Below are 22011 nucleotides of genomic sequence, written 5' to 3'. Positions count from 1 at the left end.
GGAAAGCCTAGGATGGGTAGTAAACTTGAACAAGAGTTCCCTACAGCCTTCTCAGTCGCTGGAATACCTAGGAGTCCGATTCGACACCCAGGAAGACAAGGTCAGCCTGACCGCCAAGAGGAGAGCAAAGCTCCGGAATCGTCTGCAGGCCCTGCTGAGCGCCACCCGGCCCACAGCTTGGGATTACCTACAGGTCCTCGGCCTTATGGCATCCACGCTGGAGGTGATACCATGGGCGCGGGCTCATATGAGACCATTACAACGCGCCCTCCTATCTCGGTGGAGCCCACGATCACAGAACTACACCGTACACCTACCTCTCCCAGCCAGAGTGTGGAATCAGATACGGTGGTGGTTGCAGCCCAGCCTCATGAGCCGGGGGTCAAGAATGTCCTCCCCAACCTGGACCCTGCTCACTACAGATGCCAGCCTGAACGGATGGGGAGCACACTGCGAAGAACTCGCTGCCCAAGGGCGGTGGAACAGAGAAGAGTCGGGGTGGAACATCAACAGACTAGAGGCACGGGCAGTCAGGCTAGCGTGCCTGTGATTTGCCCACAGACTTCGAGACAGAGCGGTCAGAGTGATGTCGGACAACGCCACCATGGTGGCATACATCAACCGACAGGGCGGAACCAGAAGCCAACAGGTATCCCTAGAAATAGCCCCCCTGATGACTTGGGCGGAAGCAAATCTCCAGGACATCTCCGCCGTCCTCATCGCCGGGAAGGACAACACCACGGCAGACTTCCTCAGCAGAGAAAGCCTAAATCCAGGGGAATGGCAGCTGTCGCCCACAGCTTTCCAGATGATTGTGGATCGGTGGGGGATGCCGGGCATGGACCTACTAGCAGACAGGTCCAACTCTCAAGTACCCAGATATTTCAGCCGCAGGCGGGATCCGCTATCCCAGGGGATCGATGCCCTGGTACAGCCATGGTCTCAGGGGATCCTGCTATATACCTTTCCTCCATGGCCCCTGCTGGGCGCCATTATAAACAAGATTCAGTGGCACAGAGGCCTAGTTCTTCTAGTGGCCCCGGACTGGCCAAGAAGACCCTGGTACACAGACATGAGAAGACTACTGGCAGGGACTCCATTTCCCCTGCCTCCACACAGGGAACTGCTGCAGCAAGGTCCCATCCTCCACGAGGATCCAGCTCAATTCTCTCTTACGGTCTGGCCATTGAGAGGGCTAGACTGAAGAAAAGAGGATACTCGGGGCTGGTAATAGATACACTCCTCCGAGCACGCAAGTTCTCCACATCACTAACATATATAAGGATCTGGAGAGTATTTGAAGCCTGCTGCGAAACTCACAGCACCAATCCACATGCCGCTAAAATCCCTATCATTTTGGATTTCCTGCAAGATGGCCTTCAGAAGGGTCTGTCCCTCAATTCCATCAAGGTTCAAGTGGCAGCGCTATCCTGCTTCGGTCCCCGGAGTGACGGCAACAGCATTGCCACACACCCAGACGTTTCACGTTTCCTGAAAGGAGTCAAACACATTTGCCCGCCACTGAAGTGGCCAGTGCCCCTGTGGAACCTCAACCTAGTTTTGGAATTTCTAGCGGGACACGCCTTCAGACCACTTCGAGGCCTGTCCCTCCGTTTGTTAACCTTGAAGATGGTGTTCCTGCTGGCTGTATGCTCAGCACGCCGCATCTCAGAGCTACAGGCGCTGTCCTGCCGTGATCCGTTTCTCAGAATCACTCCAGAGGCTATCCATCTTCGCACGGTTCCTTCCTTCTTACCCAAAGTAGTCTCACACTTCCACCTCAACCAAACCATATCCTTGCCTACCACGGAAGGTTTGAAGAAGTCGGAAGAAGGTCGAATTCTACGCCATCTCGACATCGGCAGGCTGCTGTCCAGATACCTGGAAATGTCAGAAGCAGTACGAAAGACGGACCACCTGTTCGTCCTTCACAGTGGGAAGAAGCAAGGGGAAGCGGCCTCATGGGCAACTATCGCCCGCTGGATCAAAGAAGTTATCAAGGCAGCCTACATAGAAGCGGGAAAACCACCACCTCTACGGGTCAAGGCTCACTCTACCAGAGCGCAAGCGGCCGCTTGGGCAGAAACTAGGATGCTGTCGCCTGTAGAAATATGTAGAGCGGCGACGTGGTCCTCCCTCCATACCTTCTCCAGATTCTATCGTCTGGACGTCCAGGCCAGGGAGGACACAGCATTTGCGAGGGCAATCCTGAACGGACCTCGGGCAGCCTCCCGGCCAGTCCGGGAGTAGCTTTTGTACATCCCACTTGTTTTGAGTCCATCTGCTACACGCTAGGAAATGTAGAGATTACTTACCTGATAATCTCGTTTTCCTTAGTGTATGCCGATGGACTCAGCATCCCGCCCGGCTGCCGGCATACATGGGGATTCACCGACTCACGGTAAGCCATGTTTTTCTTATAATAGGCCATCCACCCTGTCGGGTGTCGACGCCTTCCGGTTGAGAACACTGGTGGTCTCCAGCTACTATCAATCGGTCAGGGTAATCCTGTTCATTTAATCGATCGGTCAGTTCCACATATATCCATAAAGCTTTTGCAAGGAAGATTACTGAATTGCTGCACTTCCTGCGGGGGTATATGTACCCGTGCTGACGTCAGATCCGTCTCCAATTGCTAGTACGAGCACACTATACCCACTTGTTTTGAGTCCATCTGCATACACTAAGGAAAACGAGATTATCAGGTAAGTAATCTCTACATTATGTGATGTGTCTGCTGTTAGAAATATTTTATTGGTGTTTGGAGAATTTTTAATAATTTTCAAAATTTTTTATGATTGGATGTTCCATTTATTAGTTTTGAAACATTTATTATATTCTAGTTTTAGAATTATTTTATATTTCTTGGGGAATGTATAAATAGAAATGTGGAGACAAAAACTGAACTGGAAACAGCAAGAAGCCAAACTCTGTATGCAGTAAAACAACACAAAAACATTAGCTTTATGGTCACTTTATTCTGTATTTAGTGAGGGTCTGTCTGTGTTCTGCGTGTGTGACCCTGCTAAGGGTGTTCTGCGAGCTTGTAGTTTCTTGGTAGGTATCTATAGCAGCTTGGCTTGTTCTGTTTTCCTAATAGGAGGTGTGTTGGTGTTTAGGGCCTGGTCTAATTTTTGCAGTGTAGCTTTTCATAGGTAGGGTTGTTACTGTTTGAGTTCCATAATGCAGGTGTAACTTTGTGCGCATTCGTTTGTGTACATTATTTCAGATCTTGGAAGTCTGATAGGTGCTATATTTTTATTTTGCACAGAATGCAGAGTGGCTTTTTTGGGTTTCCATTTCAGTTTGTTTCCATATTTGTAATTTGTGGACTTTCTGTACTTGGTGAAGGTTGAGTCTGTGTGTGACCGAGGTGAAGTATTTTACTAGCATGTGTGCATTTGTATCAATATTATTTGTTGTGTTTTCTCAATAGAACATGCATTGGTGGTAAATTACTGTTTTTCATAAGGAGGGCTATTGCACCTGGTAGGAGAGGGTGTTTGTTTCTGTTATTGAGATGTCACCAGAAATATCTTGTTTTTGTATGGTAAATTGAACGGGGAATGTCCTAGCTCTGCTCTGCACCCATTGTTGGGGGTCGAGGGGGGTTCCTGTGGAATGCAGAGTGTTTGTTTACATTTAGCCTGGTGATGGTCACATGTTCAGTGTGTCACACATGTGAGTACCATCTGTCAGGTGTGTCCAGACAGAAAAAAGGTTGAGAACCACTGGTCTGGAAGAAGGTTCTCAGAGAGAATTTTGGATCAACCATACTCAAGAACTTACTTTAACTAATAGCTTTTATTTCCCCTCCATCCTCTCTACTGGTTTGCACTTCCTGTATCCAGCAAAATTCAAATATGTCAATGCAACCTTCGACTTGGGAGTCCTCATTTGAGTGGCTGACTGTATTCTTGCTTGTTCAAGAGAAAGCAAAATTTCTTCTCTGTAATTGTAATAGCCATTCTTAATTAACAGGAAGACGTTCTGCCACATAGTCCCATACTCCTCTCCATAGAATTGAACACAGTATCATAGTAAGTGATGACAGATACAGAACTAAATGCTCCATCCAATTGAAGCTTAGTTTGTGATAAAAATGAGGAGGCTCGCATGGAGTGGCTACATGGGAAATCCCACACATGCTCAGACTTTTTTTTTTTTTTCCTAATCTCTGAGAGAGCACTTCCACAGTGGCGCTGTTCAGTGCCATCACTCAACTCGTGATGTTGAATTGTCTTGCTGCCTACAAAGTACATCTGTTACAGATAAGTAATTTTGCTTTTCCTGGGAAATGGACTGTTAGGAAATTGCCCTTTTCTTAGTGTTTAGACAGCTGGATCCAGAGCAAATGGGTTATGTACCTCTACCAGCAGATGGATACAGAGCAAAGCTGACATCACAGTATATATACCCCTGCATTGACAACCTGCCAGTATTCTCCATCTCTAGCAGAAGGTGGATGTGCTTCTCTCTACTGGGGATTGCTTAAAGCTTTTAGAAGTAGAAAAGAAGGAAAAGTAATTTGCCTCTCTCTCCTGTGTATGATACCATATGGTCTCTCCCTCAGTTGAGAATTCCTGAGGTAATATATATTGGATCCCTCTCTCAGATGAGTATTTTGATCCGGTAGCTGGTTTTCAGTTAGCATGGGCTTAGCTGTAAAACAGCTGAAAGGCAAGTGGGTGCAGGAAGCCAGAGAGCAGCAGTGAAGGTATATGCCTTCTCCCCCCGCAGCCAGAGACAGTCTCTGTACTCAGCCAGGGTGGACAGAGCTCAGGTAAAGAATAATTTTAAAAAAGCAGAGAGGGTTTTTTTGTAGGGATTCCTCTTCCCTTCAGTCTCCGTACTTGGTGTGCTGATCTGATGTTTGTTCCTGCCTCCAGAGATGCTTTGGGGGCTGTGGGCAGCCTGGCAAGTTGAGCAGCAGTTTTTGGCTAGGCCCCGCTCTCGGGTTTTTCCTAGTTCAGTGTGTGGTAGGCCACGGTGGCATTTCACATGCTTTTCCTACATGTTAGGCTGCCCTCTTAAATTCTGTTGGTTTGTGCAAATATGGCCAGCTGTGCATCCAGTTGTGCGCCCAGTTTGTGCATTTAGTTGTGCTCCTAGTTAGGCAACCAGTGCTAGAGCGTCTACCTACTTTCACAATCTGAGCAGCCTTGTGGGAGCTCAGTTCTTGGGTGCTTAGAGGCACAGGGTTGTTCGCCTAAAAATTGGGATGCCTAGTTTTAGGGTGTTGGGGAGGTACCCGTACTGGAGAAGGTCTTCATGGGCAATGATTCAGATGGACTGAATCAAATCATGGTGAACCTAGAAGATGTGGTAGGCCTGATTGACAAACTGAAGAGTAGTAAATCACCTGGACCGGATGGTATACACCCCAGAGTTCTGAAGGAACTAAAAAAATGAAATTTCAGACCTATTAGTAAAAATTTGTAACCTATCATTAAAATCATCCATTGTACCTGAAGACTGGAGGATAGCTAATATAACCCCAATATTTAAAAAGGGCTCCAGGGGCTATCCGGGAAACTACAGACCGGTTAGCCTGACTTCAGTGCCAGGAAAAATAGTGGAACGTGTTCTAAACATCAAAATCACAGAACATATAGAAAGACATGGTTTAATGGAACAAAGTCAGCATGGCTTTACCCAGGGCAAGTCTTGCCTCACAAATCTGCTTCACTTTTTTGAAGGAGTTAATAAACATGTGGATAAAGGTGAACCCGATAGATGTAGTATACTTGGATTTTCAGAAGGCATTTGACAAAGTTCCTCATGAGAGGCTTCTAGGAAAAGTAAAAAGTCATGGGATAGGTGGCGATGTCCTTTCGTGGATTGCAAACTGGCTAAAAGACAGGAAACAGAGTAGGATTAAATGGACAATTTTCTCAGTGGAGTGCCTCAGGGATCTGTATTGGGACCCTTACTTTTCAATATATTTATAAATGATCTGGAAAGAAATAAGACGAGTGATATAATCAAATTTGCAGATGATACAAAATTGTTCAGAGTAGTTAAATCACAAGCAGATTGTGATAAATTGCAGGAAGACCTTGTGAGACTGGAAAATTAGGCATCAAAATGGCAGATGAAATTTAATGTGGATAAGTGCAAGGTGATGCATATAGGGAAAAATAACCCATGCTATAGTTACACAATGTTAGGTTCCATAATTAGGTGCTACAACCCAAGAAAGAGATAAGAACATAAGAAATTGCCATGCTGGGACAGACCAAGGGTCCATCAAGCCCAGCATCCTGTTTCCAACAGAGGCCAAAAACCAGGCCACAAGAACCTGGCAATTACCCAAACACTAAGAAGAACCCATGCTACTGATGCATTAATGTTAATTAATGTTATTATTGTAAAGCTTATTGCTAAGTTATTAATATTATTATTATTATTATTATTATTATTGTAAAGCTTGTTGCTAAGTTATGTTACATTGTGAACCGAGGTGATGTTTTGCAAACGTGCCTCGGTATATAAGAAACCCTTAAATAAAAATAAATAAATAAATAACAGTGGCTATTCCCTAAGTATAATTGATTAATAGCCATTAATGGACTTCTCCTCCAAGAACTTATCCAAACCTTTTCTGAACCTAGGTACCTAGTATTATCCACTATGACGCCTAGATCTAGGTGTCAGTGGATAACACATTGAAATTGTCCGTTCAGTGTGCTGCAGTAGTCAAAAAAGCAAACAATGTTGAGAATGATTAGAAAGGGAATGGTGAATAAAATGGAAAATGTCATAATGCCTCTGTATGGCTCCATGGTGAGACATAAGAACATAAGAAATTGCCATGCTGGCTCAGACCGAGGGTCCATCAAGCCAGCATCCTGTTTCCAACAGAGGCCAAAAACCAGGCCACAAGAACCTGGCAATTACCCAAACACTAAGAAGAACCCATGCTACTGATGCAATTAATAGCAGTGGCTATTCCCTAAGTATAATTGATTAATATCCATTAATGGACTTCTCCTCCAAGAACTTATCCAAACCTTTTTTGAACCCAGCTACACTAACTGCACTAACCACATCCTCTGGCAACAAATTCCAGAGCTTTATTGTGCGTTGAGTGAAAAAGAATTTTCTCCAATTAGTCTTAAATGTGCTACTTGCTAACTTCATGGAATGCCCCCTAGTCCTTCTATTATTCGAAAGTGTAAATAACCGAGTCATATCTACTCGTTCAAGACCTCTTATGATCTTAAAGATCTCTACCATATCCCCCTCAGCCGTCTCTTCTCCAAGCTGAACAGCCCTAACCTCTTCAGCCTTTCCTCATAGGGGAGCTGTTCCATCCCCTTTATCATTTTGGTTGCCGTTCACTGTACCTTCTCCATCGCAAGTATATCTTTTTTGAGATTCGGCGACCAGAATTGTACACAGTATTCAAGGTGCGGTCTCACCATGGAGCGATATAGAGGCATTATGACATTTTCCGTTCTATTAACCATTCCCTTCCTAATAATTCCTAACATTCTATTTGCTTTTTTGACTGCTGCAGCACACTGAGCCGATGATTTTAAAGTATTATCCACTATGATGCCTAGATCTTTTTCCTGGGTGGTAGCTCCTGATATGGAACCTAACATTGTGTAACTACAGCAAGGGTCATTTTTCCCTATATGCAACACCTTGCACTTGTCCACATTAAATTTCATCTGCCATTTGAATGCCCACTCTTCCAGTCTTCCAAGGTCCTCCTGTAATGTATCACAGTCTGCTTGTGATTTAACTACTCTGAATAATTTTATATCATCCGCAAATTTGATAACCTCACTCGTCGTATTCCTTTCCAGATCATTTATATATATATTGAAAAGCACCGGTCCAAGTACAGATCCCTGAGGCACTCCACTGCTCACCCTTTTCCACTGAGAAAATTGACCATTTAATCCTACTCTGTTTCCTGTCTTTTAACCAGTTTGTAATCCACGAAAGGACATCGGCTCCTATCCCATGACTTTTTAGTTTTCGTAAAAGCCTCTCATGAGGGACTTTGTCAAACGCCTTCTGAAAATCCAAATACACTACATCTACTGGTTCACCTTTATCCACATATTTATTAACCCCTTCAAAAAAATGAAGCAGATTTGTTAGGCAAGACTTCCCTTGGGTAAATCCATGTTGACTGTGTCCCATTAAATCATGTCTTTCTATATGCTCTACGATTTTGATCTTGAGAATAGTTTCCACTATTTTTCCTGGCACTGAAGTCAGGTTCACTGGTCTATAGTTACCCGGATCACCCCTGGAGCCTTTTTTAAATATTGGGGTTACATTGGCCACCCTCCAGTCTTCAGGTACAATGGATGATTTTAATGATAGGTTACAAATTTTAACTAATAGATCAGAAATTTCATTTTTTAGTTCCTTCAGAACCCTAGGATGCATACCATCCGGTCCAGGTGATTTGCTACTCTTTAGTTTGTCAATCTGGCCTACTACAACTTCCAGGTTCACAGTGATTTCGTTCAGTTCATCTGACTCATCACCCCTGAAAACCATCTCTGGAACTGGTATCTCTCCAACATCCTCATTAGTAAACACGGAGGCAAAGAATTCATTTAGTCTTTCTGCAATGGCCTTATCTTCCCTAAGAGCCCCTTTAAACCCCTCTGTCATCTAATGGTCCAACCAACTCCCTCACAGGTTTCTTGTTTTGGATATATTTAAAAAAAATTTTATTATGAGTTTTTGCCTCTCTGGCCAACTTCATTTCAAATTCTCTCTTCGCCTGTCTTATCAATGTTTTACACTTACCTTGTCAAGGCTTATGTTTTATCCTATTTTCTTCAGATGGATCCTTCTTCCAATTTTTGAAGGATGTTTTTTTGGCTAAAATAGCCTCTTTCACCTCACCTTTTAACCATGACTGTAATCGTTTTACCTTCCTTCCACCTTTCTTAATGCACGGAATACATATGGACTGCGCCTCTAGGACCTTGAATACTGTGTATAATTCTGGTCGCCGCATCTCAAAAAAGATATAATGCGATGGAGAAGGTACATAGAAGGGCTACCAAAATAAGGGGAATGGAACAGCTCCCCTATGAGGAAAGACTAAAGAGGTTAGGACTTTTCAGCTTGGAGAAGAGACGGCTGAGGGGGGATATGATAGAGGTGTTTAAAATCATGAGAGGTCTAGAACGGGTAGATGTGAATCAGTTATTTACTCTTTCGGATAATAGACTAGGGGGCACTCCATGAAGTTAGCATGTGGCACATTTAAAACTAATCGGAGAAAGTTCTTTTTTACTCAACGCACAATTAAACTCTGAATTTGTTGCCAGAGGATGTGGTTAGTGCAGTTAGTATAGCTATGTTTAAAAAGTGTTGGATAAGTTCTTGGAGGAGAAGTCCATTACCTGCTATTAAGTTGACTTAGAAAATAGCCACTGCTATTACTAGCAACGGTAACATGGAATAGACTTAGTTTTGGGTACTTGCCAGATTCTTATAGCCTGGGTTGGCCACTGTTGGAAACAGGATGCTGAGCTTGATGGACCCTTGGTCTGACCCAGTATGGCATGTTCTTATGTTCTTATGTTTTTGCAGTGCAGATACAGCTGAACGCACACTTCTCATTCGCCTGTTAGAGCGTAATAAGACTGATGGAGCCTAGAGCGAAGAAACCTAAGTGCCTTACCATCCGTACTGTTTGTCATATTCGGGCATCTCAGCCTGGCGTTCCCTCTAACCTCTGGCAATGCTGCTTGGAAGTACAGGGGGAATTTCCTTCATCAGATTTTACTAAGCCTGGTTCTTCCCAGCTAGATGCGGGCCTAGGTAAAGAAATGCCAGAAGGGTCCCCTGACTTTGGAGCTCCCCTAACTGGTTTGTCAGGGGGGAAGGTAATTCAGTAGGCACAGGACAGGTGCCCCCCTGGTTTTGGCATGGATCCCTCCGCTTTTTCTTGGGTCATATTTTTTTCAAGGATTTCAGACTTTTTTTCAGTGATAGTCCTCGGCCCTGACCAATCTTACCAGGTCAGAGTCGCAGGGGGTGAAATCCCACACGCCTGTTGCTGCAGCTAAGCAACAGACTACACCTAGATCAGTTGCCAGCCTTCCTCGTAGGGATCCAGATGGCACGGATGATAAACCCTATCCTTACTCCCTGGAGGATGGGGTCATTACTCCGGGATTGGAGCAGTATAGAATTATGTAACGGTTCTTTCATAGGGTTGAGTTACGGGCTCTGATTTCCCAGACTTTGAAGATGCTGGGAGTTCCTTGGGCTGAATCCATGTCTGAGCCAAAGGAAAAATCCCATTTTGATTTCTTTGCGTAAAGCCTCATGTGTCTTCCCGATTATGGAGGCCATTCAAGAATTGATTGATTGATCTTGAGTGCAACGCCCCAGAAGCTAATTTCAAAGGAGGACTCGTCTTGGAAGGATTGTACCTCCTGGATCCAGCGGTGGGAGAGCAATTACTTTTTCTAAAAGTGAATGCGTTTGTGTGTGCCATCACCAAGAGATTGGCTATTTCCGTAGAGGGAGGAGCGGCCTTGAAGGATGCGCATGATAGGAGAATTGAGGCCATGCTTAAGCAAGCCTTTGAAAAAATGGTAATGACTTTACAGATAACTTCTTGTTCTCTTGCGGCTTGCTCTTGTTTACTTCACTCTCAGGAGGTTGATGAATCTTGTGTGAATTCCAGGGCAGTGATGAAACAGACAGCTACCTTTTTGGCAGATGCAGGCTGCAGTTTGCTCTACATTTGAGCCAGAGGGGTGGCTTCGGTAGTAGCGGCCAGGCTTAAGTTATGGCTGAGAAATTGGTCAGCAGATGCAACCTCCAAGTCTAACCTTACGAAATTGACCATTAAATGCTCGCTCGTTCGCTCTTTGGGAGCGAGCTGGAGAAAATAGCCAATAAGTGGGATGAGTCTCAGGTTCCTCTGTTGCCGGTGGATAAAAAACAGACGCTGTGCTCCTTTAGCATGAGAGGTCGCACTACAGGATCCAAATGTTTTTGACCTTATAGAAGAGCAGCCTTTCAGATGACTCTACCAGTGGAGTCCCCTGAGCCTCCCAATGAAGGTATGCCGACCCACCCTGGGAACAAGAGATAAGGGGATCACACCATTCTCTTTTATCGAAGGTGGGTTGAAATCACGTCAGACCCAGCGGGTCCTGGAGGTGATAAGAGATGGATATGCACTGGAGTTTCGCAGTATTCCTCAGGACTTATTCATGGTGTGGCTTTTTTTTTGTGGGCCCAAATGCAGAACAGAGAATGAAAGGGGGGGGGGGGGGGGGCAGCACAGTAATTATTTGCACAGGGCAGCAAGAAACATAGCACCAGCCCTGCTCTTTAAACACTGTTTTCAGGAATTATCATCTGGATGTGCAGGCCCAGGAGGGGACAGCCTTCGCACATGTGATTTTGACTGGACTGCAGGCAGCCTCCTGCTCAGTTTGGGAGTAGCTCAGGTACATCCCACTTGTTCTGAATCCACCTGTCTAAACGCCAAGAAATGAGAAATTACTACTTATCTGATAATTTCCTTTTCTTTAGTATAAACAGGTGGATTCACCTTTCCGCCTTTGGCTGCTGGTGAGGTGTGCTATGGTCCTCCTGTATGGCTTCATGTTCTAGGGGTTACAGGTAAGTTAGTCTAGTTCCTAGACTAGTGTTAATACATTCTTTGAATGCTGTTAATATAGTTTTGTTAGTCTATCCACAGTTGGCTTTTGCAGAGAATACTGGTGGGCTGATGACCCTGCTGGGTATATATACCGTGATGTAAGCTTTGCTTCATCTCCATCTGCTGGAAGAGGTGCATAACCCCCTTGTTCTGGATTCACCTGTCTGTACTAAAGAAAAGGAAATTATCAGGTAAGTAGTAATTTCTCAGTGTGTGAGGATAGACTTTTGCGTGCAGTACCACTTTCAGTGCATCTTTACCTACATTGAGAAGAAGGGGATCTTGAGGGCAGTGATTGGGAAAGGTTTGCCCTTACGTGCATACTTTTGAATTTACAAACGTATGCGTGTAATTTTCTCAGGAAAAACTACCTATACAAAATAGTAACTGTAAATGTATGTGGGTAGTTTTTCTGGGATAGTTTTCAAAGGAAAAGTATGAACATTCTTTCCCTTTGCAAACAGCATGTAAAAGGAATCTGCAGTCTTTGCACTTGTGTAGCCAGTCTTAAGACTTACTTCTTTAATTGATAAAGTACCTTTAAAAGCTATTCCAGAAATACTCCAACATGGTTCAGATAGTTATTTTCCTCCTCTTTCTCTCCTTCCAGCTGCAGCTATTATTCAGGTGGAAGACCAGAACACTGGTGCCATTGAAAACATCATTGTGGAAGTGAAAAAAGAGCCTGAAACAGAAACTGTAGAAAGGGCATTAGAGCAGGTACAGCCACCAGCACCAGTGGAAGCTCCTAATGGGGACCTGACCCCAGAGATGATCCTCAGCATGATGGACCGGTGATGGAGGGAAAGCCATGTTTGCTGACCGAACTGTCCTAGGCTCTATTTAAGCCTCTCCAATCCTATTTTTCCTCCCCTTTTTGGCTTTGAGAAATGCATCAATTTTTTTAGACCATTTTACCACACAAGTACTGGGAAATAAAACTTTAAAAAATGATGTAGAATGTGATTAAAATAGAACTTGTTTTCTGTTAGTGTTACAGGATCATGGAATGTTAGGAGAGAGAGGTTTGTTATATATATATATATAAATATATTTTTCCTTTTTTTTGGTCAGTTCTCAAGGATTTTCTGTGAGATGGCTAATGTATATTTTTTTCCTCAAAACCTGCTGTCTTGTAAAGGTCACCAGTGGTAAAGGATAGACAGATAGGAGAACTTTGACAGTGTGACAAGCCACTTTTTGAAGCTTCACTATATTAGCCCTCCTCCTCTTAAGTTTTATTTCTTCCCCTCAGTGGAATTTTTATTAAATGTAAATGCAGATCAGGAGGGTGCTAGACTTTTAAATTTATTTTGTGTTTTAAATATATTTTGAACATTTTGACAAAGCAAGCCCCTGTAATCTGAAACATTTTAAGCCTGTCTTTCCTCTCCTGCAAGTAAAGGCTTTCCTTTCCTGTGTACAGTGATATTACAGAGCAATATATATTTTAAACTAAAAATAGAATTATAAAAATCTCTGTAATATAAATTAGCCCTGCCTCCTTCCCAGGGGCTCTAGCTGGCATGTTGAATAGGTGCCCAGCCGCAGAATCCTTTTATGATGAAGTCAGTCATCAGTCAAGGATCCAGGTATTGCAGACCATGTGCAGCTGTCATGAGAGGAACTTTCCTTCTCACAGGACAAGCAGGATGGTAGTCCTCACATGTAGGTGACATCATCAGGATGGAGCCCAATCACGGAACACTTTTGTTAAAGTTTCTAGAACTTTGACTGGCATCACTGAGCATGCCCAGCATGATAGCAACCCTGCATCCAGCAGGGGTCCCCCTTCAGTCTCTCTTTTTTTCTGCGCAGCAGTAGCCTCGAGGATCTTGGAGCTCTGTGAGTTTACCTCACAAACTTTCCTCCCGGAAATTAAACTTAAAAAATTTACATTTTTTCCCTATCCCGGGGGTCCCCCATCGACCATCGTTGATGCCGGTAAGTCTCTTCCCGTTGTTTTTCGGTCAGTTCCTGGACATTTTTCTCTCACGGTGTCCAATGGTCATCGACCACGTGACCGTTTATTTTTTCAAAAATAATGGCCACAGGGTTCCGTAAGTGTCCGAATGCCCAAGACCTATGTCTATCACAGACACACACGACGTGTGTGTACTCTGTCTTGGACCCATTCATGACATGCAACAGTGCACAAGCTGTTCACAAATGACTCCGAAAGGCTGGAGGGCCCATTTGGAGAAGATGGAACTCCTTTTTAAGGTCTCTCCATCGACTTCCACTAAACCGGCATAGAGTCAAAACCCCTCTATCTTCGAAGAATCAGTCGCCACGAAACCTAAACAGCAAAAGTCCACTGGTGACGTCCCCTCGCCTTCTTCCTCTTGGTCCAAAGCATCGATGTCTTCGATGCCAGACAAACTGGACTGATCATCGAGAGAAGCATAGACATCGTCATCAACGAAGTGTCTCCTCCGATGTAGGAATCGGAAAGCTATCAACATCGGCGACGGAGTCACCGGCCAAAAAGCCCCGAGGAGACGAAGCCCCATCCCCGTCTAGACTCAGGGCACCAAAGCATTCCCCACCGGTATCGGTGCCGGGATCCGGAACTTCACCACCATCGGTGGAACCTCCAGCTACGCCTTCCGAGCCTCCATCCCCAGTCGCCGTGCCCCCCATGCCAGCTTCTCAGGAGGAATTGGACAGGATTGTCCAAGAGGTGGTGCTTCAAGCTTTACGATCATTCCAGTCTACACCAGCACCAGTCCCTATGCCGATGCCTGATCCCACGTCGAAGATGCTAGCTCCTCTTCTAGATAGACTGGACTCGTTAATCGGTGCTCTTCCTGCAGTTCCAGCCGTGCCATCGGCCCCCGCGAAGCCACAGACACCGATGCCAATACCTTTATCCTCGGACGAGGAACCGGATCGGTCCATGCACGAACCAACGCCAGGACCATTGGGCGTCGTACCATCGCACCGGCCTTCAAAAACACTGATGCCATCGATGCCCTCACCATCTTCGGTGCCCCCTCTAGATCCGGCTGGTTTTCCACCTCCACACCAACCTCAAGGTCCTGGAGGTGCCTGTGACCACCCTTTTGATCCATGGGGAGTTGATTCTTCTGACTCTGGTTCGTATGATCTTCCTTCACAACCTTCATCTCTAGTTGAACGTCGACGTTCCCCCACCTGAAGACTTGGCTTTTGCAAATTTAATTAAGGAAATGTCAGAGACAATTCCCTTTGATTTGCAAACAGAAGAGGATGCCAGGCATAAAATGCTTGAAGTACTGCAATTAGTTGATGCACCCAAGGAGGTCATGGCAGTTCCTGTTCATGAAGTACTACTGGACCTTTTAAACCGTAACTGGGATCTTCCTGGCTCAGTTCCTCCTGTGAATAGGAAAGCTGATGCTATCTATTTGGTACAAAATCTAAAAAGGCCAGACCTCATTCATCAGCACCTCCAGGTAAGGAACAGAAATCCTTAGACGCCTTTGGAAAAAGGGTCTTCCATGGCTCAATGCTGATTGCTCGTATTGCAGCATACCAGCTATATATGACTCAGTACTCCAGGAATCTCTGGAAGAGAGTACCAGGAGTATTCTGAATCTTTACCTGATGAATACCGGGAAGCACTTAACATCCTCCTTAAGGGGTTAGATGCTGGTAAGCATGAGATAAGAACAGTCTGCGATATCTTTGACACTGCCTCCAGGGTTTCTGCAGCAGGCATCAGTGCACAACGTTGGGCATAGTTTAAATCCTCTGACTTGTGACAGGAGGTTGAGAATCGTCTTGCAGACCTGCCATGTACTGGTGACAACTTACTTGGTACCAAAATCCAGGAAACAGTTACACAGTTAAAAGACCACCATGACACCTTACGTCAGCTGTCTGTCCTTCCTCCAGATTGTCCTTCCACTACAAAGCGATCTTTCAGACGAGATCCTCAACGGTTTCAATATAAAACCAGAAGGTATTATCCACCGCAATCTCGTCCTCGACAGTCTAAACCTCCCCAAAGAGGACAGACGTGTCAGACCACCAAAAACCCAACCTGCCCCATCGTGTTTTTGACTCACCTCTAGAGAGCAACAGCCAATCTCATCTTTCCCATGCCATTCCATTGGGGAGCCGTTTGTTCCTCTTCTCCACTCTATGCCATACCATCACAACAGATCAGTGGGTACTCTAATAAACCAAGGGTACCATCTAAACTTTCTCACTGTACCGCTGAATGGCTTATTCCCTCCTCTCACAAATCCAAACAGTCACTCCCAGCTTCTCGAAGCGGAACTCTTGATCCTACTACAATCCAATGCTGTAGAGCCAGTACCTCGGCAGCATTGGGGTCAAGGGTTCTACTCCCGCTACTTCCTGATCCCAAAAAAAATCAGGAGGCAATTGTCCTATTTTGGATTTGCGTGCTCTAAACAAATATCTCAGAAAAGTTCAGAATGGTAACCTTAGGAACCTTGCTCCCACTGATTCAAAGAACAGATTAGCTTTGCTCTCTGGACCTGCAGGAGGCTTACGCACACATCACGATATACCCGCCTCATCGCAAATACCTAAGATTCATAGTAGGACAGTCTCATTTTCGGTACCATGTACTACCATTTGGACTGACATCAGCCCCAAGGGTCTTCACAAAATGCTTGGCAGTCGTAGCAGCCCATTTAAGGAAAAACAGAGTCCACGTCTATCCATACCTGGACGATTGGCTTATAAGGGCTCCGACTCAAAGGGGAGCATCTCAGTCACTCCGTTCCATAATCGAGCTGCTCCAATCACTGGGGTTCATTATCAACTACCCCAAATCCAGTCTGACTCCATCTCAAAAAATGTCGTTCATAGGAGCAGATCGCGACACTCTCCAGGCAAAAGCATTCCTCCCACAGTCCAGGGCACAATCCTTATCCATCATGGCAAGACTCCTTCAATTTCGCCAGACCACTATGGCTCGTCACCTCTTGACCTTACTGGGCCACATGGTGTCCACAGTTCATGGGAAACAGGTTACGGAGGACCGATTGGCCGAAGATGGAATCCTGTTTACCAGCTTTGTCAAGGCAGAAATGAGCTGCAAAGGTACGGAGGGAACTCTATGTGGCAGCACTGCAGATGTCAGCAAGAGGAACGGAACGGAGGTGTGCCACTGACGTTGCCATTGCTCTTACGGAGTGTGCTTTAACATGGTCTTGAAGAGGAAGACCTGCTTGATGATAGCAGAAGGAAATGCAATCTGCTAGCCAGGTGGAAATGGTCTGTTTGCCTACCGGAGTACCCAATTTGGTTTTATCGAAAGAGACAAATAATTGGGTGGATGTTCTGTGGGCTGCAGTACGATCTAAATAAAAAGCAAGAGCATGTTTGCAGTTTAAGGAGTGGAGAGCTCGCTCACCTAGTTGTGAGTGAGGTCTGGGAAAAAAGGCTGGAAGAGTTATACACTGATTTAAATGAAACTGAGACTACTTTTGGCAGGAATTTAGGGTGAGTACGGAGCACTATGCGGTCGTGAAGGAACCTAGTGTAAGGTGGATATGTAACATGTAACTCACTGACTCTGCGAGCGGATGTCATAGCTACGAGAAAGATCACCTTCCAAGTGAGATGGCGAAGCTCGCAGGAATGTAAAGGCTCAAAGGGAGGCTTCATAAGTTGTGCTAGAACAACATTAAGGTCCCAGGTAGGAACTGGGGGATGTAGGGGAGGTTTAAGGTGTAGTAAACCCCTCATGAAGTGAGCCACGTGTGGTTGTGTTGATATCGTGGGTTGTCGATATATTTGTGATAAGCTGCGATAGCACTAATGTGTACTCAAATAGAGGAAGACTGTAATCCAGATTCCGAAAGATGCCAAAGGTAATCTAGGTATTTTTCCAGGGAACAGGAAAAAGGGTCTATTTCCTTTGGCTCACACCACGAGGAAAAGCTTTTCCATTTTGCACAATAGGATCTGCTGGTGGAAGGCTTTCGTGAAACCACGAGGACGTGCAACCCAGGGAGATGATCAGGCTGCCCAATTCACCAAAACTATCTCAGTTGTTTTGCCTGTTGCATGTCGTTAGGTATTTTGGTTATATGACATTCGGGCATCCTATAGCTTGCTAATCACCCACATGTGAGGACTACCATCCTGCTTGTCCTGTGAGAAAGCAGAGTTGCTTAACTGTAACAGGTGTTCTCACAGGACAGCAGAATGTTAGTCCTCACAGAACCCGCCTGCCACCCCGCGGAGTTGGGTCCGTTTACATTTATTTTATTTTTCGCTCGAACTTTACTACAAACGAGACTAAAGGATGCAGGGTTGCTATCATGCTGGGCATGCTCATTGGTGCCAGTCAAAGTTCCAGAAACTTTGACAAAAGTGTTCCGTGATTGGGCTCCATCCTGTGATGTCACCCACATGTGAGGACTTACATCCTGCTGTCCTGTGAGAACACCTGTTACAGGTAAGCAACTCTGCTTTATCCCAGGAGTATATAACATTCTCTGTTTACATTCTTTTTTTAAAAATTCAATCCCACCAATAATGCACAAGCTAACATGCAGACTAGCGAGGGATGATTTCATTCATATTTCTGTGGAAAATCGCCCTAGTAGACTGGTGCATATGCTTACCTGTGATCAAATCCCCAGTAAAACTGCTGTGAACGTAAGAAACAGGTAAAATGTGGAGGGTTTTAAAACCATCTTGAGAGGGATCCTTTCCTTTTTATTTATAATCTCCCAAGTTTAAAGTAGCTCTCTTATCACAAGCCATCCTGTATAAATGAAGTTATTGAAGTTACCTGCTTGTGGTTGCTCTCTGCTTCTCTTGTAATATTTTTAACTGGTTAAAATAATTCATTTTCACTTCTTCTCTATGGAATTTTTTTATACAGCTAACATGAAATAGCATCATTTATAGTACTTACTTAGCCATGTCTGCTTTATTGCCTAATTTTAGTGCACATTACTGTGTGTGAGTGTGTGTGTGTAAGAAAAGAAAATGGTCAGCAAGACTAGCCAATATTACCAGAAAATCAAAGGGCAGCCACAAGTGATTTATCAGATAGGTCCCTTTTTCTATGAGAAGACTAGCAGGGGAGCACTTGTTGGTTGATAGCTTTTTCAGCTAGTGTGGCTGGATGTGTTACTCTGGGTCTGGGAGATCCGTGTATTGCACATGCTACATTTACATTTTTGAGCATGAACTTTGTGACCTTCACCTCTCTTCCCCACTCCCCCAGCCCTGACTCTATTTTCTTTATTCTCTCATACAGAGTATCTCTGTAATAATCGGATTGTAAATATTTTTTTTTACATTTTAATCTTTTTCTAGTAATAAAGAAATTTAAAAAGGAGATTTTAATTACTGGTAGACTCCGTGACAAAATTGGAATTACTTATGCCCAATCATGTTAAAAAAATAAATAAAATAGACACAAAAAATGAAGAGAAGATTTGAAAAATATTGTTTCCAAATATTAACTGGCATTGAGAACTATATAATCAACTTTTTATGTATTTTTCTCCCAGTTTATAAATTTCACCAAATTTCAGTTGTAATTATTTTTTGTGTGTGTTTCATAAACCATTTGTTTGAGGCAGAATCAGCGGTTTGTAAGGTTTATTTGGGGATTTATTTTTCGCTACTTTTTTCCTGGGCCACAAAATTTGTGTATGGAGGTCAGTAATTGAAATACTTTTATTCTTTTTCTTTACTTCTTTTTGGGATCCTATGATAAAACAAACCAAGAAAACAATGTGAAACAAATGCCTGTATATGATTTGTCACAAACCTACGTAAGCTTTTTATAGAATCTCATTCTTGCTAGTTTCAAACAGATCTTTTCTTCTCTGTACTGCTTTTATGAAAGCTATCAGTTTAGCTATCAGACTCTATAGGTTGATGCATTTTTGTACTTAGCTGTACCGTGTGATATTTTTCATTCTTTTAGAAAGCCAACATGAAAAATTGTTATAAAATATTGTACTAGGGGTGGGAGGGAGTGTGAGAGCTGGGAAAGGAGAGTGTACTGCTGTACAGTGAATAAATAATAATGGATTAATGTCTGTTCCTTATGACTTTATGATCTTTTATAGGACTTATAAAACTTAGTGGGGGGTTTTCTTATTTAAATTGCATTTGTATAGCTTAATAAGTCCAAACAGCATCTCAAATTGATGACTTGTAAATTCAAATATACATTTTATATTTTTTTTTAAAACAAGAAACCTTTGGTTCTGCCTCATATCATTGGCCAGGGTTATGGAGCCTGTCACCTCTAGGTCATAGGTTCAAATGTGGCTCAGGCTGGTAGTGACCAAAAGTCATCTGAAGACTCTTCAGTGACCTATATGAAACAAATTTGATCTCTGTCCAGTTCACAGTAGACAGGTGACCACATTCCTAAAGCCACCTTCACGAATTGGCATCACGGTTTGCTGTCTCAGCAGAAAAGCAAAAGATTGCACAGACATGACTAAAATTATCCTATTGCTTCTAGAGGTGGTCCCTCCATATATGCTGTGGAACGTTAGCAGAGAAGTAGGGAAGGAATGATGGAAGCTTGTATTGCTGCTAACTGTTGTACTAAAATTCAATATGGATGTGTATTTATATTCTAGATCATTCTGGACTGTTTTTCCTCACTATGTTAGAGACAAATTATATAAATTCATATTCTATGAACTCTTTCCTTTTTTTTCTTTTTAAAGTATCTGTTCTGTATGTTCTTCAGGCTCCTAGTTTGCTTATTTTCAGTATTGAACACTGCAGTCACGAGAATAGGATTTTGGCATAAGGAGTAGCAAGTCCTTGTCTATTTTGCTGACAGTTCAGATTAGCCCGTGCTTCAGCAATTGCCATTTGCTATTGGAGCCAATATTTGCTTTATCCTGTCTTTGGAAAATCCTATGTCCTTCGAAGTTGCTAATTTCTTGGTACATGATCTCTGAGAGTAATACAAGGTGGTCATCAAACCTGAAGTACTATCATAGCTAAACCATAGGTTAAAAAAAAAGTCTATTCATTAGATTACGGGTTATAAACTCTTTCTATGTTTGTTAATGTCATAGTAAATATCATTGCCCTTTTATCTTTTGTAATCAGTTGCCCCCATCTCTGCTTGTTCCTAAAAAACATTTTCTTCCTTTTATATCTGAGAGGTTTGACTATCTGATCCGCCCCTTCATGCCCAAAATGTTCCAAACTACTTATGCCCTCAGTCTTGTGAACCCATTATTCAACAACCCATCTTAAAAAGAGTGTTGTGTTATTAATTTGGGGATCGCAAGTTACTTTGGAAGTTTATTAGCCCACCTAATGCTCATTTATTAGCCCACCTAATGCTAATTTTCAATGAAAATTAGCAGCAAGTATTTATGTATAAATGGCGCATCTGCTATTTATGCAGGTGGCTATTTGTAAGTGAACCAGTACATGTACACTTGAAAATTAAATGTAAAATTAAAATCAAATTCTTATGTAAGTTATCAAGGATGACTGCAGGCATTAAATGAAGGTATCTCTTCATTAGAGTCAGCAATACTCTGAAGAAAGATAAGATAAGGAAGTATATTCTTGAATTTAATGGAAATAAAAAGGTATGGACATTTTTAGAGCTGTGATTTGGAATTATTCACAGATGCCAATGGGGGTTTGGGTTTTTGGTTTATTTTTGGGGTTCATGATCAGGGAAGTGTTTGCAGTCTTAATTTGGGGCATTTCTTGAGCTAATGCCCTAATGCAAGACAGGAGGACTACATCAGATATTCTAGGGGTTATTCAGGTTATCAGTACCTTATCAGTGAACTTGGAGATACTAGTGGGCCTATTGCAGAAGTTTGATCTGACTCGGTAGGCCATAGCAGTTTTTGAGTGCCGCAAACAGATCTGGGTTTCAGGCTGTCCCATAGTGAATAAGCCAGAGAGATTTGCATGTCCTTTCCTCATGTGCAAATGTTTCTCATGCATATTTATATATTTATGTAAAATTTATAAATTGCTTTCCAGCTTTCACAATGAAGTCTTTCAAAGTGATATATATATATATATATATATATAGTTAAATACAATACAATCATAAAACAAAAAGTGCATAATTTGACAGTTCATGGACATGCAGGGATCAAACATAACCCCTAGATTGTATACTACTTTGGAAATATGGATAATGTAAGAGTCCAGGGATGTGGTCAGGGGTCTATTCTGACAGTTTACAACCAAGGATAATGATTTCAGTTTTACTTATGTTTAGAGCGAACTTATTATGTATAAGCCAGCTTCTAATGGGAGATAAGCATAGGGAGACAAACCAGGAAGTGATAGATCAGGAGAATTCCAAAGGAAAGAATTTCATTATTTTGTAACATTTTATGTAT

The 22011-nt window shown here is 43.3% G+C and overlaps 1 protein-coding gene across 1 annotated transcript in view; it reads left to right on the top strand.

The window, feature by feature from the left end:
* Positions 1-21213, top strand: part of CTCF (CCCTC-binding factor) — a 380312-nt gene extending 359099 nt beyond the window's left edge. Inside the window, 1 exon segment of the mRNA XM_029608851.1 lies at positions 12282-21213. Within this exon segment, the coding sequence (XP_029464711.1) occupies positions 12282-12469 (188 nt within the window). The 3' untranslated portion in view covers positions 12470-21213.
* The last annotated feature ends 798 nt before the right edge of the window (positions 21214-22011 follow it).

This window comes from Rhinatrema bivittatum, chromosome 7 (genome assembly GCF_901001135.1).
Source record: "Rhinatrema bivittatum chromosome 7, aRhiBiv1.1, whole genome shotgun sequence".
In the NCBI taxonomy this organism is placed as follows: domain Eukaryota; kingdom Metazoa; phylum Chordata; class Amphibia; order Gymnophiona; family Rhinatrematidae; genus Rhinatrema; species Rhinatrema bivittatum.
This window is presented reverse-complemented; position numbering and strand designations above follow the sequence as displayed.